Raw genomic sequence first — 16,249 nt, 5'->3', positions numbered from 1 at the left:
CCGCTCCGCCTCCGGCTCCCTCTTCACCGCGCGGAGTGGCAGGAGCTCCTCTGGCTCCCTCTTCATCGGCGAGAGAAGAATACGCGAGCTAGCCGACGCGGTGGGAGCTCCTCCGGCTCCCTCTTCATCGTCGGGAGCATAATACGCGAGCTAGCCGATGCGGCGGAGCTGCCCGCGCCATAGAAGAGCCAAGCCTGCCGCCGGTCATACTCCTCCATCTCCCTGCTTTGTGTGCTGCCGGGTGGAGCGCTTCCTTGCCGCATCGGCGGCGACGCAGCGCTTCCGCTCGGGGTCCTCACCACTTCTGGCGCCGCGGCCGGAGCTCCACATCCCGTGCCACATGGTGGTGGGTCTGTCGGCGGTAGCGGGGTGGGGTGACGGATTTGGGTTGCTCGTTTGATATTTTTTCAGCGGAACTCGTAATAAGGTATTTTAGAATATTTAATGAAGTATATTAAGAATGATAAAGAGGTATAATCAACGCGTATACAAGGTATATTGAAGATGGCAGTACATACTCCTAGGAGTACATAAAGTTAGTCCTAAAAATGTTGAACGAGCATTTGAAAAATGTTGAATAAGTATTAAGAATATTTAACAAGTATTTGAAAAAATGTTGAATGAGTATTAAGAAATGTTGAATGAGTATTTGAAAAATGTTGACGAGTATTTTAAGAAATGTTGATCATGTATATATAAGTGTTGAACAAGTATTTAAAAAATGTTGAACGAGTATTTGAAGAAATGTTAATCATGTATATAAAAATGTTGAACAAGTATCTGAGAAATGTTGAACGAGTATTTGAGAAATGTTGATCATGTATATAAAAATTGTTGAACAAGTATCTAAAAAATATTGAACAAGTAGTTAGAAAAATATTGATCATGTATAAAAGAATGCAGAATGAAAAAAAATAAAAAAATGGAGAAGAAAAAATAAATAAAAGCAAAGAAAACGAAAAAGAAAGAAAAAACGGAGAAAACCGGCTCCGATCGCCTCCAGTAGGCTGCGGTCCTACTACTAAACAGTAATTGGAAGCGATCACAGTGTTTAGCAGCGCCGGTGTTGCCCCTGTGACTAGGGTTCAATACTTGGGGTGCGCTTCTTTTCTTCCCCATATTTTCAATCTCGGCGCGCTAAATGAGCTGTCTCGACACTGCTTTCTTTTCTATTTCTCGCCTTACGTGAGCCAACAGCAGGCCCCACGCATCTGGTCGGCACCGGCTCTATGTACAAACGAGATACGGAGGGGAGCTACACGATGACGAGTGCAGGAAGGGATAAGGCAAGGATGAGACAAAGTGTGTGGAAGAGACCAGAGGATAAGCCAAAGATGAAGAGCGGCACATCGGGCCCACAGGGGCACATGCCATGTGTATGAGGCCGTGGAACTCTCCACAACATGAGCCAAGTTGCACTCGAGAGCGTGCAACATGACCCATGCCGCAAACCGGTTGGATTAAGAATCGCTTTGTGTGTATGCGTTGAATCAATCTCGGATCCGACAACCGGGTAAGTCGACCGTCGAGTCGCGCGGATAGTTATCAGTCGGGTGAATGCCAGCGTTTTCCATCTCATCTCATAAATGCAGTGAAGATGATGCGGTTGATTGTCCACCGCAAACTTCGAAAGGTGATCGATCGGTCTCTTTTGTGCAATGTACAATCTCGCTCGTTCAAAGAGTGACAGTACCGAACGTCCCCGGCGCTGTCCGCAGTCGTGTACCACGCCCCGTCGGTTTCACGGCAGCTCCCGTTGAAAGAGTTACCCTTGGCCTGCAAATCGCACCCGTCGTTCGGTTCACCGCGACCGGACCAGCAGAACCCAAACAAACGGGTCCGCTACACCGGCGACGCAGCAATAACCCGCTCCCGGCGAGGCCAACCACAACGACCCTGCCTCCAATGGCGTGCGCGTGCGCGTGCTCCCCCGAACCCCCGCTCATCGCAAGCGCGTGATTCATTCCGCGCAACCTCCACTCCACGGCGTTGGTGCGGTGTTGCCTCCCCAGTCAGTCCGCCTCTCCGCCCTTTGTCTCTCTCGTGTTGTTTATTCTTGCGCCCCTAGACGGCAGGAGGAGGAGGAGGAGAGCGCCGTCCAACTCCCAGCCAGCGCCGGCCAGCTCCTTCCTCGCCGCCGTTCCGTGGGTGATTCCCGGAGCCTGAGTTGCCGAGGTGCAGGTCCGGTTCGTCTTCTCCCCGGGGCTTCTTCTCCTGGTACGGGGAACTTTTCTCCTTATTTCTTGATTCCTTTTCCATTTCTTGTTCTTGTTACCTGCCTGCCTGGAAAATTATTCAGTTGATTCTTCCCCGTTCATGTTCTGATGATATTGAGCCACTCCTGCTCGCTACGTTCCCCTGCCGATTGGTAAATCCTGTGCTTGTGTCTGAAAAACTCTGAAACCATCCACCTGAAATCCATCAGGCTCTGTTCATCTGAAAACCCCTGCTATTTTACTGTATACTGTAACTCTGCAGGCATTAGTTAATTGTTAGGGCAGCATCTTTTTAGAAGGAAATAAACATGCTAGCATCAGCAGTACAGATTTAGGAACTCATAAATCTTGATGCTTCTTTGCTGAAGATTTATGAACCAACACAGAGTTATGTACTAGTAGATGGTAAAAGTAACATGTGGAAACCTTCATCTCTCCACAACCTTCTGCATTAGAAGTCAAAAGTTGGGGTGACAATTAACAAGTCAGAGTTGCATCAGGGCTGCTATTAAGGCCGCCCTAACAATTAACTAGTACCAATAAAGGCCGCCCCTCTATCTCTTCTTGTCAGCTACTGATAGTAGAAAACAGGGATTCCTCCACGCACCGCGGACCGTGGTGCGATCCACTCACGGTGGCAGCATGTGAAACCTCACGCACGTTTTCCTGCCACGTGATTAGAAAACAGATGTTTTTAGGCCCATCTGATCTGGTGCCGGCCTAGAACAATGCAACTTTTTCTAGAGGTCTTGGACTTGTTCATGGATGGAGTACGGTCACTTGTCGTTGCCTGTTGTAGTCTGCTGGGACAGTTGATCACGACGTGAGCTTTGTAGGCTTACCACATTTTCTGACCCTCTTAATTGATGTGTGACGGAAAATAAGGGGAAGATGCACCCATACTTTTTCTGCGACGGAGACAGTAGTTAGAGCAAGTGCGCTTATTTATGCTTGCTGAAATGGATCCAAATGCTTGTGGTCTATGGTTCATTTAGACTTACCAGGATGGTAAGACCTTATAGTGTGGTAATTTTTGCATTGGCACACAAAAGAGCTTACTTATGCTGTTCATTCTACAGCATTATGTAGTAGTAGAACACTAGAAATATAATTACATTATTATGGTCATTTTTGTCCAGCTTGAAACATCATGGTCTTTTTTGTCCAAATTTAATTGCCATTTTTAGTGTTATCTGCGAACTGTTGTAATAGGAAGAAAAACAGAGATAATATCAATAATCTCACTACATGATCTCTTGACTCATGCCAACTTGGTCAGATTTGAAGCCACTTCCTCTCAAAAGTAATGACGAACTTATGTTTGAAATTTAGTCAAATAGAAAGTACAACTGCATTCAATTATCTACTCATCTAATATGTATGTTAATTTGTCGTCATTTCACACTTGAAGGTTGAACCTCAGTAAGTTGAAGACAACATGTTTCGTAGGAAGCACACTTCTCATTTCAATTCAGATGATGCTGAGCAGCGACAAGCAAAGGTACTAATTGAAAGTCAGGTTTTGGTTATGCTGTAGAACTATTACCATGTAAAGTACATGTTCTAGGTACTAATATATACAATGATGGTGGATTCATTAGTTTCTTTCCAAGGTTTTTATCAAGCTTCCATCTTATGTGAATATCAAAACAAGTTTTTTTCTTTCCGGAAAGGATATCTAAACAAGTTAACATGGGCAAAACTTTGAACCTGAATATAGCATAGTAGCCCGAATGGTTCTGGCTTAATAAATGAAGAACAAAGGCAGATATATGTAAGTTATCACCTATATATTATTTATTTGATGCGAGACAAATAGTTTGACATACTCCCTCACAAAGGATTGTCATGTCTTATGTTGCGACGGGAATGATACTGTGACAATATGTCTCTTTGCATAATTTTTTGTGGTAGTTCAGATCTTACGTAGACTACTGAATGATATTCTGTTTTGCATAAAAGCCCGTAATGTAGCATTTTTACTCTTTAAGAGTGTGAAATGTACACAAGCTTTTTTACATGTGCTTCTTTTGATACAAATGTATGTTGTAACTGATTCAACATAGCTCCCTTCCGTATCGAGACTGTAGAAGCTCTATTATGAATCCTTTAGATGTTTCCAGTTCAGCGGAAGCCCGTAAGCAATATCGATGCATACTAGTTCTTGTCAAAGAGAAAACTACCTTGGTATCTTCATCTTGGTTAAACATATATACTACTGTTTTTTCGTCCATTTCTCATGAAACAATCTTCCGTGAGCAGATCAACGAACTGAGAGCTGCACTTGGGCCTGCGTCTGCCCGTGGCGACAAGTACTGCAGTGAAGCATGCTTGGCTAGGTATCTCGAAGCCCGCAACTGGAATGTTGACAAGTCTAGGAAAATGTTGGAAGAAAGTCTCAAGTGGAGGGCAGCTAGCAAGCCTGAGGATATTCGCTGGGTAAATATGCATTTTCCTTCCTTGAAATGCTCAAGTGATTTCATTCCAAAAACTTGACCAAGTAACCAAGCATTCTTTTGATTGTTTTCATTTTCATTTCAGCCTGATGTTTCTGTGGAAGCAGAAACAGGTAAAATGTACAGGGCAACTTTCACAGATAGAGAGGGGAGAACTGTCGTTATTATGAGACCTGCAAAGCAGGTAAGCACTTGCTGTTTTTTGTGGGCCTATGGCTTCCTTAACCTCGAATTCACCTGCATAATATTTTTTAAACAATTTCAGAATACATCGTCTCATGAAGGGCAGCTTCGGTATCTTATATATACCTTGGAGAATGCAGTTCTCAGCCTGCCTCAGGGTCTAGACAAAATGGTGTGGTTGATAGACTTCACAGGATGGACGCTGGCCAATGCAACCCCCATAAAGACTGCCAGAGACAGTGCAAATATCCTGCAAAACCATTACCCTGAGAGGCTTTCAGTTGCGTTTTTGTTCAACCCCCCAAAAGTATTTGAGGCTTTCTTTAAGGTGTTGCCTCTGAACACCATCCTTTCATTACCCTGATTCTGTTCAGAAAGATTTTCGAAAAGAGCTATATTCTGTGTTTATGATGTTCCAACTGAAATGTTTCAAATGGTTTCAGGTTATAAAAGTATTCCTTGACCCGAAATCAATCCAGAAAGTCAACTTTGTTTACAAGGACAACGAGGAAAGTATGAAGACCATGTACAAGCACATTGATCCAGAAGTCCTTCCGGTGGAGTTTGGAGGGAAGAACATTGTGGTGTACAACCATGAGGATTACTCTAAGTTGATGACAAAGGATGACACCAAAACAACAAGCTTTTGGGCAGCAGATGGTAGCCATGCCGTAAACGGGGGCTCGGTGCCTCAGGTCATACCGCAGTCGTCACCGATTGTTGCTAAAGCAAGTTGAGGAACATCAGCGAGCCAATGTGACGGTTCACAGCTCTAAAAGAGGAATATATATATATCGATACGTTGAGGATGCTTGGATAAATAAATGTAACTGCAATATCTTGCATGTGATGTTACAAAAATAGTTATTACTAGTATATCCCCAAACAAGTGATCTCACAACAGTTCCATATTCCGTTGGCCAATAATTTGAAACACTAAAGAATAATTCACTTATTATTTACCCGTCTTCCATCTGTATTTTATTATACACTTAAATTTGTAATATGCAGCAGCCATTTCAGGAATATTAATCGAATTTGTTTTTACCATTTCCCCAAGTTACTCCATATATACCCTCCGCAAAAAAACTCCATATATATGAAAAGATGATGGTCATAGAGAAACCTCATGTCTATGATCTCTTTTTAATATTCATATGTAACTGCTTTTCTCTCTGGTTGCAAACTCGCAATCAATTCATAATCAATCTCGTGATCTTGTCGGAGTGGTTAGGGTTGTGAGGCAAAGTTTGCGGAGACAATGGTCGAGCCAAGAGAGGGGACATCCATGAAGTGTTCAAGGACAGGAGTGGGTGTCAAGGTTTTGGATGTTCATTGGTGTCTCCTAGACTTAAAATTTATGTTTATCTAGTCGTTGATGATGTACACCAGGTCGGTGAGAGCTATTTTACGACAGAGTTCACGGAACAATAGAATTAGACAACCGGTCTTTCAGATGGAGTGTAATAAGGCGTAATAAGGCGGCAGGGCCGGATGGTTGTCCTATGGAGTTTTAGTGGTCCTTTTGGAAAGGTGATTGAAAGTGACCTTAGTGCACATTTTGCGGATTTTCACAAGATTGTGCTTTCTTTTTACAACTTGGATTTTGGGTTTATCACACTACTCCCAAAGTGTCTGGAGGCAATCAAAGTTCAAAAACTCTGACGTAATTGGAGCTAACGAAGTTCATATGCTGTATTGTTGTACACTCCCTGTCCTTGTTTTTTTTTTCCAGAAAACTTTCAATCTATCCATCCTCGATCACAGTAGTACAATGAACACCATAAATAATAAAAATTACATCCAAATTCATACCTACCGACGACTACAAGGACTAAAGCAAGCCGAAGGTGCTCCGCTATCATCGCCCCTCCATCGCTGGGGTTGGGCACAACTTGTTGTAGTAGACAGTTGGGAAGTCGTCGTGCTAAGGCCCCATAGGACTAGCGCACCAGAACAGCAACCGCCGTCGATGAAGAATAACGTAGATCGAAAGGATCTTGTTTGTTGGTGTGCATATATTTTTAGCTCTTCGATTTGATCAACAAAATATAAATTATGCGACAAACAAAGATAAATTTTAATTTTTGTTCAAATATGAATTCAATGAAACGCATTTTTGATACAAACAGACGCACATCCTACGAGACAGTGTAGGGACCATATCAAGTACTACCTCAGTCCTGGTTTACTGGTCTCGTTCGCACATTATGCTAAATTTCGACCTTAGATTTAACTAACAAAATGTTAATGCATGTAACCAAAAATAATGCCACTGAAAACTATGTTCAAATACGAATCAAATGATATAATTTTTGATGACATGCATTATTATTTTTTTACTTAAATCTATGGTCAAAGTTTGGCACAAACAATACGGAGTTAGTACCGTATCGTGGACTGCCGACCTTCCCCTGTGCCGAAAGAGACGATATTTTGGGGGTCCCCGTGCCGTTCACATGCATGCAGTACGGGCCCCGTCACACATCTGGTGGGATGCGATGTCCACTACGAAAGTCTTGCCACCGGACCCGATCCCACACGTCAGAATGCAAAGCACTTTGGCGCAAGTCATTAACCGCTCCGCAAAGCTCTTCATCGTCCACAAGCTGACCCCTTAATGGCCGGCTCCTCCAAATCCCTCCCCATCGCAACATCAACAGCAGTGGCGTGAGATTCCACAGATTCATTCCACGCCGTCGTTTCGGTGTCGCTTCCTTCCCCGGCCCAGCTCCTCCCTCTGTCCCTCCGAGAGGTCAGGACTCAGCTGGAGGAGAAAAGTCCAGCCCAACTCTATCGACATCTCTCCTTTTAACGCCAGTCCAGGGCTCGCCGCCATTGCGCCAGGGACTCTCGGAACCCCGGTTCTTGGTCATCGTCGCAGGTCTTGTTCGTCTCCCGGGGCTCCCGTCGAGGTCGATCCTGGTACGCATGGAGATTTTTTCTTGATTCAGTTTTCATTTATTGTTCTTGTTTGTCCTGCTGGATTGACAACTGCTGTGGTGGATTCTTGCCCAATCATGTTCTGATTATGTATTCAATTACTCGTGCTCGGGTTATATTCCCTGCCCTTGGTGATTCATGATCTTGCGCTTGTCTCTGTGAAACCATTCATCAGGAATCTGTCATTCTCTGTTCCATGTAACTGTGACTCTGCGTGTATGAAACTATGAACATCAGAACATGTTCATCTTTTAGTGGGGAAAGCTTTAAGTATTCAGAAATCTTCAGCCTATTTTCTTATGAGCCCACCCGTCTTCTTCTTTCTGATTCATGCTGCCTTAGGAGATCCGGGATTTCTGCGCATCGAAATGATAAAAGTAACGTGTTGAACCTTCAGCTTCCACGAACTTTCCCCTTAAAGGTCAAAGTCGGGCAATAATACTTACCACTTACGTGCATTTCCCGGCCACGTGATTTGAAAAAACGGATGTTGCGATCCGACCTGGTGCCATGTTACAACTACCATAGGTTTACTTGGCCTTTGTTAGCACTGCTTGACAGATACCACGATTGTTTCTAGAGGAGATCGACAGCAGATTCTCCCTAGGGGTTGTGCTTTTCCATTCAGCGAAATTGCTTGTGTTTTCGGTGTCATAGTGTGGTACAGTAGTGATTAGGACGACGTCAACAGGCTTGACATTTGGCTGCTGTACGTGCCGAAATGATACATGCATGATAGCAAAATAAGGGAAAGAGGCACCCATCGTTTTGCGCTGATAGAGACAATTTATAAATCAATGTCTTGCTTATTTATGCAAAAAATGTTTGTGGTCTACAATCCCTTCGGACTTGACAATATGGTAAGATTCATTGTATGGTAGTCTGAAGTATGAATATTGACACACAAAGTATACTATGCATTAATAGGCTAGAAATCTAAACACTCGCTCCGTTTCAAATTACCGAAAAAGGGTTTCCCCCCATTTTGTATACAAAGCAACCAACCGGGACAACCAACGATAGGTGCTGGGGCGGAAGCAGCACAGACACGCCCAAAAGGAATGAAAGAGAAAATACAAGAGAAACAAATGCCGACAACGGCGGATCGACAAAAAACGAAGAAGCCTCGTGGCCGCTGCATCCACCGGAGATCGCCCACCAAGCTTCGAGCCTCCGAAGCACCTCCAATAAGAAGGGACGCGACGATGACGACGCTGCTGCCAAGGGTTTCCCCGGTATGCGGTGAGGAGAGAGGAAGGATAGCCCCGACGCCCTCCAGGAAGGTCCGGCGGCACCCTCATGCGCCACCGTGTCGGTGTCGGCCAAGCCAACAGGGATTTCTCCCGATCCCAACCTTCACCTCAGGCACTCCGGAGCTCACCACCAAATTGACCACCACCCTGCGTCAACCCGGCCATGAAGCTACCCACGCTGTCTCACCACGGCACCGTGAAGCATGGCCTGCACAATGAAGAAGAGGAGCCGGGACTAGGGCAGCAACACCGTCGGCACGCAGGAGGGCCCCATCTCCACCGTTAATGACGGTAGCTGACCGGACGCAATAACGGGAACATACCAGGCCTGTGGCCGCACAGGCCCGGCAAGGATCTCTGAGGCCCATAAAGTTCCCGCCTTCGCGCTGCAGCCGGCACGCTGTCGGCGGCGCCGCCCCTGTCCAAGCCGCTCCCCTGCCTCCCCGCACAGAGAGCCGCCAAGTGGAAGCACCACCTCCACGCGCACCGCCGGCCACCACCACCAGGTCGCCGGACCGCCACCAACCGAGCCGCACCACCACCGCACGCCCGCGACGGAGAGGAACCAACGCAGCCGCCGGGAGCCTGAGGCCGGACCCCAGCCGCCGCCCACGCCGCCTGCCGGACGGATCCAGGCGCCACGGCGAGGCGCGCTCCGCCGCGCAGCCGGCCACGCAGCGCCACGCCCGCCAGGAGGCCGCACGCCGCCATGCCGCGCCGCCACGTGCCCACACCCGAAAAAGCACCCCGCGCCACCCCGTCGCGCCGGAGGAAGAACAAGCCCGCCGGCGCCGGCGTTGGTCGCCCCCCCTGGCGGCGGCGAGGGAGGAGGGAGGAGGGGAAGCTCGCGGCGGGAGGATCTGGGAGCCCTCCCCGGCCGCCTCGCGGGTGGCGGCGCGGGAGGGTAGGGTTTCGCGAGAGCGGGGGGTGCGTGGATTGGAGAACTCAAGACAATCTCTTTATATGGCCCGTTTCAGATTATATGAAGTTATAGCTTTGTTCGGAGTCAAGTTTGTAGAAAAATGTGTTAATATATTTCACTAAGTTCATACAAAAATGGGCTAGTATCCACAATGTTAAATATATATCGTCAGGAAATATATTTTATGATGAATCTAAAGAAAATAATTTGGTGTTACAGATGTTGATCAAACTCAAATGATTTGAAATGGATAGGGTATATTGTTATCACCTTTCGTCCAACTTCAATTGCCGTATTGTGCGTTACAGGAGATCGACAGCAGATCTTTCTAGGGTTCATTGAGTGAACTGCTGGTGTTTCGCGATTCATAGTCTGGTACAGTGACTAGGACAACGTCAATAGGCTTGACATTTGGCTGGTGTACGTACTGAACTGGTACATGATAGTGTCAACTAGGGGAAGTAGGCAACCATCGCCTTGCACTGATAGAGACAATTTGAGGTTAATGCTCTTATTGATTTATGTGGAAATGGATTCAAATATTTGTGGTCTATAATTTAGTCAGAGTTTGCAGTAATGGTAGGTAGGATTCATTGTTTGGTAATCTTCAGACATATACACTTTGGAGTATGAATATTTACGCACTTCGTTTCAAACTATTTGAAGTTCTAGCTATGTCGCAAGTCAAACTTCTCCATATTTGACCAAGCTTGTAGAAAAAATTACCCAGAAACTATAACATCAAATATTTATAGTGTGAAAATATATTTTTTGATGATTGTATCAAAATTAGTTTGGTGTTGTAGATGTCAATATATTTCTTCTAGGCTTGGTCAAACTTAAAGAAGTTTGAATCAGCGCTGCCAGCAACGAGAGAAGTTTGAATTATTATCACCTTGTGAGCAACTGTAATTGCCATTTTATAGTGCTGTGGTTGAAGTTTTTACAATACCAAAACAAAAGTAAGATAACATCAAGCATCTCTCGTTGGATTTGCGACCAACTTTCAGAGTCTTGATATTTTTCATCCAGTCTAGTTTTATGTTTCTCTCAAAAGCCACTATAAACTTATTTGGAAGTCTGGTCAAACAAGAAATTATATTTTTCATACATATGCATTCGTATCAATTGTGCAGAATCAGGCATGTATATTAATTGACCATCATTTCAAATTCTGTTATTCTTTAATAGATGTTTGATAGTTCTTGCACGTACTATTTAAAATGTAACTGCACTCAAACATTTGAAGTGGGTTTGCACAAGGGTTGGCCACTGTCACCTAATTTTGTTCCAAATATATTTTCTGTTTAAAGGTTGAGCATCATTGATTTAAAGGGAACATGTTTCGGAAAAAGCAAGCTTCTCATTTCGATTCAGATGATGCTGAACAGAGACAAGCAAAGGTATTTTTGAAAATTATCATATTCTGGTTACCTTGTGGAACTATTAGCATGCAGATTTTATGGCTTCTAGTAAATAAATTACAATGTTGACCCCCATCCTAACAAGAAAAAGAAAAGGTAAAAAAAATCGTGGTGGCTGCATTAATTTGTCTATCTCCGGCTTCAACCTTAGTTGCATTTGTAATAAAATGAAAATGGTCAAACTGTAATATAGCCAAGTAGAATCCTGAAAGATCATGTCATGGTAAATCAAGAAGAAAGGGACACCATGTCAATTTATCTCCTACATACATACTATATTTATTGTGACCCAAACAGCTTATTCTCGGTCCTTGTGTTATGAGTTAATTTTGCTGTCATTACATCTTCACCTTTCATGGAATATTTGTTTCTCCATGATAACGATTCTCTGTTTTATGCACAGACAACTCCACGATTACAAAGTTATGTGGAGTTTGTGTATCTTGTTCTGCTTAAAGAAATATAAACGCATCAATCCAGCTGTATAATGTACTTCAGATACTTCCTCGCAAGGATGATCACATCTCACCCTCTGATGATAATGACCATTTGAAAAAATGTGTCTTACTAAGCATAGTCTTTTGTCAGCAATACAGAGTTCACGTAGTCTACTAGTTCAATTTTTTTTTGCACAAAATCCCACAATGTAGAATTTTAGGAGTTCGAAATGTCTGACCATGCATTCTTTCATCTAGCTGTACATACACCTGTATGTTGCAGCAGAATCACCATAATCCCCTTTTGAACCAGAGCCTGCAGAGTCATTTTCATCTTTCCACTTACTGGAAGCTCGTAAGGGGCCTACGGTGATAAAAAAAAATACTAGTTCAAGGAACTTGTGTTCATTGTTATCTGTATAAAGCATACAGGGTTTACACGTATTTATTATTCTAATCTGTTAATTCAAAGATGTCTACTATTTTCTCGTCAATTCTCTCATGTAACAATCTCCTGGGAACAGATCAAGGAACTAAGAGCTGCTCTTGGGTCTTTATCTAGCCGTGGAGAAAAATATTGCGATGAAGCATGCTTGATAAGATATCTCGACGCCCGCAACTGGAATGTTGACAAGTCTAGAAAAATGCTGAAAGAAAGTCTCAAGTGGAGGGCAACTAAGAGACCTGAGGATATTCGCTGGGTAGTTTTTCTTTTTCACTTTCCTTGTTTCTATTCATCAAGTTGCTAAACTCTCCGTTAATTGTCTTATTCCTCATTTCAGCCGGATGTTTCCGTTGAAGCAGAAACAGGTAAAATGTACAGGGCAACTTTCACAGATAGAGAGGGCAGAACTGTGGTTGTAATGAGACCCGCAAAGCAGGTAAGAAGTCAACATGTTCCTAGCTTCAGAACTGTCACCCTCTAGCTTGCTTGTCCTAGCTAGAACTCACATGTATAACATTTTTACACAATTTCAGAATACATCGTCTCACGAAGGGCAGTTGCAATATCTTGTATATACCTTGGAGAATGCAGTCCTCAGCCTGCCTGAAGGTCATGACAAAATGGTGTGGCTGATAGACTTCACAGGATGGACACTGGCCCATGCGACCCCCTTCAAGACTGCCAGAGACTGTATGAATGTCCTGCAAAACCATTACCCGGAGAGGCTTTCAATTGCGTTTCTGTTCAATCCGCCCAAAGTATTTGAGGCTTCTTTCAAGGTGTAGGCTTTTTTCGGAAGTTACCGCTTCATAAACGTAGTCTTGCATGCCTCATTTTTATCAGGAAGCACTTTCATTTATTTCTTAAGAACAGCTATTGACCGATACAAAAAGGTACCATACTTATTTTCCAACTTGAATGTTTCAAATGCTTTCAGGTTCTCAAAGTACTGGTTGACCCGAAATCAGCCCAGAAGCTGAACTTTGTGTACAAGGAGAACGAAGAGAGCATGAAGACAATGTACAACCACATTGATCCAGAAGTCCTTCCTGCGGAGTTTGGAGGGAAGAACAATGCCGTGTACAACCATGAAGATTACTCCAAGTTGATGACAAAGGATGACATCAAAACGGCAAGCTTTTGGGCAGCAGATGTTAACCATGTCATCAACGTGGACTCGGTTCCTGAGGTTAAGCCGCAGCCGTCACTAATTGTTGCTAAAGCGAGTTGAGGAGCATCGGCCAGCCATCTTATCTGTTATTGCAAAAGTTGGTTGAGGAGCTTCAGTAAGCCGTTGCCACGGTTCTCGGTACGGCTCTGAAAGAGGAATGTATAGATATGTTGAGGATGCTTGGATAAATAAATGTAACTGCAGAATATCTCGCTTGTGATGTTACAAAAATAGTTACTACTAGTCTATCCCCAAATAAGTGATCTCACAACAAAATCATATTCCCTTGGCCAAGAATTTGACGCACTGAAGAATCCAAAGCCCTTTGGCGCATGCCAGCGATGCCGGCATGTTACTCCCCAGAGCGCTTCACCGTCCACAAGCTGACACTCAACCGCAACATCAACACCAATTGCGTGATTCCACAGATCCAATCCAAGGCTTCGTTTCGGTGTTGCGTCCTCAACTCCTCCCTCTGTCTCCCACTCCCTCGCTTTGACTATTCCCTCGCTCCCGCTCCCGCTCCAACTCTCTCGGCATCTCCCTTTTTAATAACGCCAGCCAGCGACGCCTGTGCAGGTCAGGTCTTGCCGGCATTGCGTCGGTAAATCTCGCAATCCCACGTTCTTGGTCATAGTCGCAGGCCTGGTCCGTCTCCCTGGGGCTCCTCTCCTCTCCCGGTCGATCCTGGTACGTACGGAGATTTTTCTTGATCCACTTTTCATTCCCTGTTCTTGCTGTCTTGCTGCTGGATTGACAACTGATGTGCTGGATTTCTTTCCCATTCATATTCTGATGATGCATTGAACTACTCGTGCTCGGCTTATATTCCCTGCCCTTGGTGATTGATAAAGCTTGCGCTTGTCTCTGAGACCATCCATCAAGAACACCTCATTCTCTGTTTCATGTCGCAGTAACTCTGCTAGCTAGTACGAACATCACACCATGGCGTTGCAGAGGGCGCCACGCCCCATCGGCCGTGCCTGGATCGACAGACGGAGCCACGCGCACGCGCTGGGGGCGGGGCAACCTTCTCCCCTCCTCTTCCTTTGCCGAGTCCACGGCCGGCGGCAGCGGCTGGGTGAAGAGGATCGTGCGTGACCACCAGGCCGACGGGACGGCGCGGGGAAGGTAGCTGCGCGCCTTCCACGGGACAGCGGCCTCCAGGCGGGAGACGGCGGCGGGGAGCGCCGTTGCGGGGAGAGCGAGGACGGACAGGAGTGGGGGCTCTGTGCCGCCGTCCACCTTCCCCCCAACCCCTGATCTAGATCTTCCATGGGGGGAATTTTAGAGGAAGAAGATAGAACCGACATGTGGGCCCCACATGTTGACAGATAAAATTAATGGAGTAGCACACTAGAATTCGAACTAATACCTCCGTTTCAAATCTTTTGAATTAGCTTTGTCTGAAGTCAAAGTTCTCTATATTTGACCAAGCCCATAGAAAAAATTGCTGATATCTATAACATCAAATACTTATAGTGTGGAAAAATATTGCATGATGAATCTAGCATTTGTTTGGTATTGACATCAATATATTTCTTCTAGATGTGGTCAAATTTAAATAAGTTTGATTTAGGATAAAGCTAGAACTTCGAAAAGATTCGGCACGGAGGGGGATATTATTATCACCTTGTAACCAACTGTAATTGGCATTTTATAGTCCATGGTTGAACTTTTTTACAATACCAAAACAAAGTGAGGTAACACGCATCTCTCGTTGTATTTCCAACCAACTTTCACAATATTGACATTTTCATCCTGTCTAGGTTTATGTTTCTCTCAAAAGCCACTATAAACTCATTTGGAAGTATGGTCAAACAAGAAATTATATTTTCCATACATATGCATTCATATCAGTTGTGCAGAATCTAGCATGTATATTAATTGACCCTCATTTCAAATTCTTTTGTTCTTCAATAGATATTTGATAGTTCTTGAATACATATGCATTCATTAAATTGGTATTTTCTTGGAAGTACTATCTAAAATGTAATTGTACTCTACTCAAACATTTGAAGTGGGTTTACACAAGGGTTGGCAACTGTTACCTAATTTTGCTCCAATGCCTTTTTTGTTTAAAGGTTGAGCATCATTGAGAGTTGAAGAAAACATGTTTTGGAGAAAGCAAGCTTCTCATTTTGATTTAGATGATGCTGAGCAGAGACAAGCAAAGGTATTTTTGAGAAACGATATCATACTCTGTTTCCTTGTGGAGCTATTATCATGCAAATTTCATGGGTGCTAGTTTAACAAAAAGTTTCATGGTGGCCGCATCTGCCTGTCTCGCTCTTCGTCCTTATATGCATTTGTTATCAAATGAAAATGGTCAAACTATAAACTTAATTTAACCAAATAGTAGATTGAAAGATGTGAAATAAGGGTCACTATTTCACTTTCTCTCATACATACATTTATTGGGACGCAAACTGGTTATTCTCATCTCTTTGCTATAATTGATGTTCACCTGTCATGGAATATTTTCTTTCTCCATGATAACAACTCTCGGTTTTATGCATGCACAACTCCACAGTTAGGGCATCTCCAACGCCGTCCCCCAAATCAGACTCACTATCCATCCGCAGACGCATCCAGACTCATTTGTAGACACGGATACGGGAGCAGACCATCCAACCTTGTCCATCAAACATCCACCCATGTTTTTTTATCTAAAGTCTGCAACACTCAAACTAACTATAGATGAGCACAATTCTTTGAGTACTGAATATATTCAATTGCAACACAAGTTCAAATTTAAATATTAAAATCCAAAAGTTAAGTTTTCAAAAAAAAGTCAAA

At 44.2% G+C, this 16,249-nt stretch overlaps 2 protein-coding genes across 3 annotated transcripts; both read left to right on the top strand.

Annotated features, from left to right (window-relative positions):
• The first annotated feature begins 1,786 nt into the window (after positions 1 to 1,786).
• Positions 1,787 to 5,813, top strand: LOC125550475 (phosphatidylinositol transfer protein PDR17-like). Of its 2 annotated transcripts, XM_048713476.1 has the most exons (7): positions 1,787 to 1,992; positions 2,069 to 2,217; positions 3,628 to 3,717; positions 4,479 to 4,655; positions 4,758 to 4,856; positions 4,938 to 5,183; positions 5,299 to 5,813. In XM_048713476.1, the coding sequence occupies exons 3-7, from the start codon at positions 3,655 to 3,657 to the stop codon at positions 5,590 to 5,592; spliced, it is 879 nt and encodes a 292-aa protein (XP_048569433.1). In that variant the 5' UTR covers positions 1,787 to 1,992; positions 2,069 to 2,217; positions 3,628 to 3,654; the 3' UTR covers positions 5,593 to 5,813. The 2 variants fall into 2 exon arrangements, with proteins under 2 accessions (XP_048569433.1, XP_048569432.1); XM_048713475.1 differs by having other exon boundaries at positions 1,787 to 2,217.
• Positions 5,814 to 7,403: 1,590 nt separating this feature from the next.
• Positions 7,404 to 13,706, top strand: LOC125550474 (phosphatidylinositol transfer protein PDR17-like). The gene is made up of 6 exons (XM_048713474.1): positions 7,404 to 7,780; positions 11,287 to 11,376; positions 12,359 to 12,535; positions 12,617 to 12,715; positions 12,813 to 13,058; positions 13,217 to 13,706. Exons 2-6 carry the CDS (start codon positions 11,314 to 11,316, stop codon positions 13,508 to 13,510), a joined length of 879 nt encoding a protein of 292 aa, XP_048569431.1. The 5' UTR covers positions 7,404 to 7,780; positions 11,287 to 11,313; the 3' UTR covers positions 13,511 to 13,706.
• Positions 13,707 to 16,249: the final 2,543 nt, after the last annotated feature.

Source organism: Triticum urartu, chromosome 4, assembly GCF_003073215.2.
Source record: "Triticum urartu cultivar G1812 chromosome 4, Tu2.1, whole genome shotgun sequence".
NCBI classification, from domain to species: domain Eukaryota; kingdom Viridiplantae; phylum Streptophyta; class Magnoliopsida; order Poales; family Poaceae; genus Triticum; species Triticum urartu.
The sequence above is the reverse complement of the archived record's forward strand: the minus strand, read 5'-3'. Positions and strand labels throughout refer to the sequence as shown.

What these genes read in the sequence shown, in the direction of transcription:
- LOC125550474 (XM_048713474.1), top strand. Translation starts at nt 11,314, where the DNA reads ATGTTTCGGAAAAAGCAAGCTTCTCATTTCGATTCAGATGATGCTGAA. An exon ending in CTGAACAGAGACAAGCAAAG is followed by an intron (nt 11,377 to 12,358) that starts GTATTTTTGAAA and finishes TCCTGGGAACAG; the next exon opens with ATCAAGGAACTAAGAGCTGC. An exon ending in TATTTGAGGCTTCTTTCAAG is followed by an intron (nt 13,059 to 13,216) that starts GTGTAGGCTTTT and finishes AAATGCTTTCAG; the next exon opens with GTTCTCAAAGTACTGGTTGA.
- LOC125550475 (XM_048713476.1), top strand. Translation starts at nt 3,655, where the DNA reads ATGTTTCGTAGGAAGCACACTTCTCATTTCAATTCAGATGATGCTGAG. An exon ending in TTATGAGACCTGCAAAGCAG is followed by an intron (nt 4,857 to 4,937) that starts GTAAGCACTTGC and finishes AAACAATTTCAG; the next exon opens with AATACATCGTCTCATGAAGG. An exon ending in TATTTGAGGCTTTCTTTAAG is followed by an intron (nt 5,184 to 5,298) that starts GTGTTGCCTCTG and finishes AAATGGTTTCAG; the next exon opens with GTTATAAAAGTATTCCTTGA.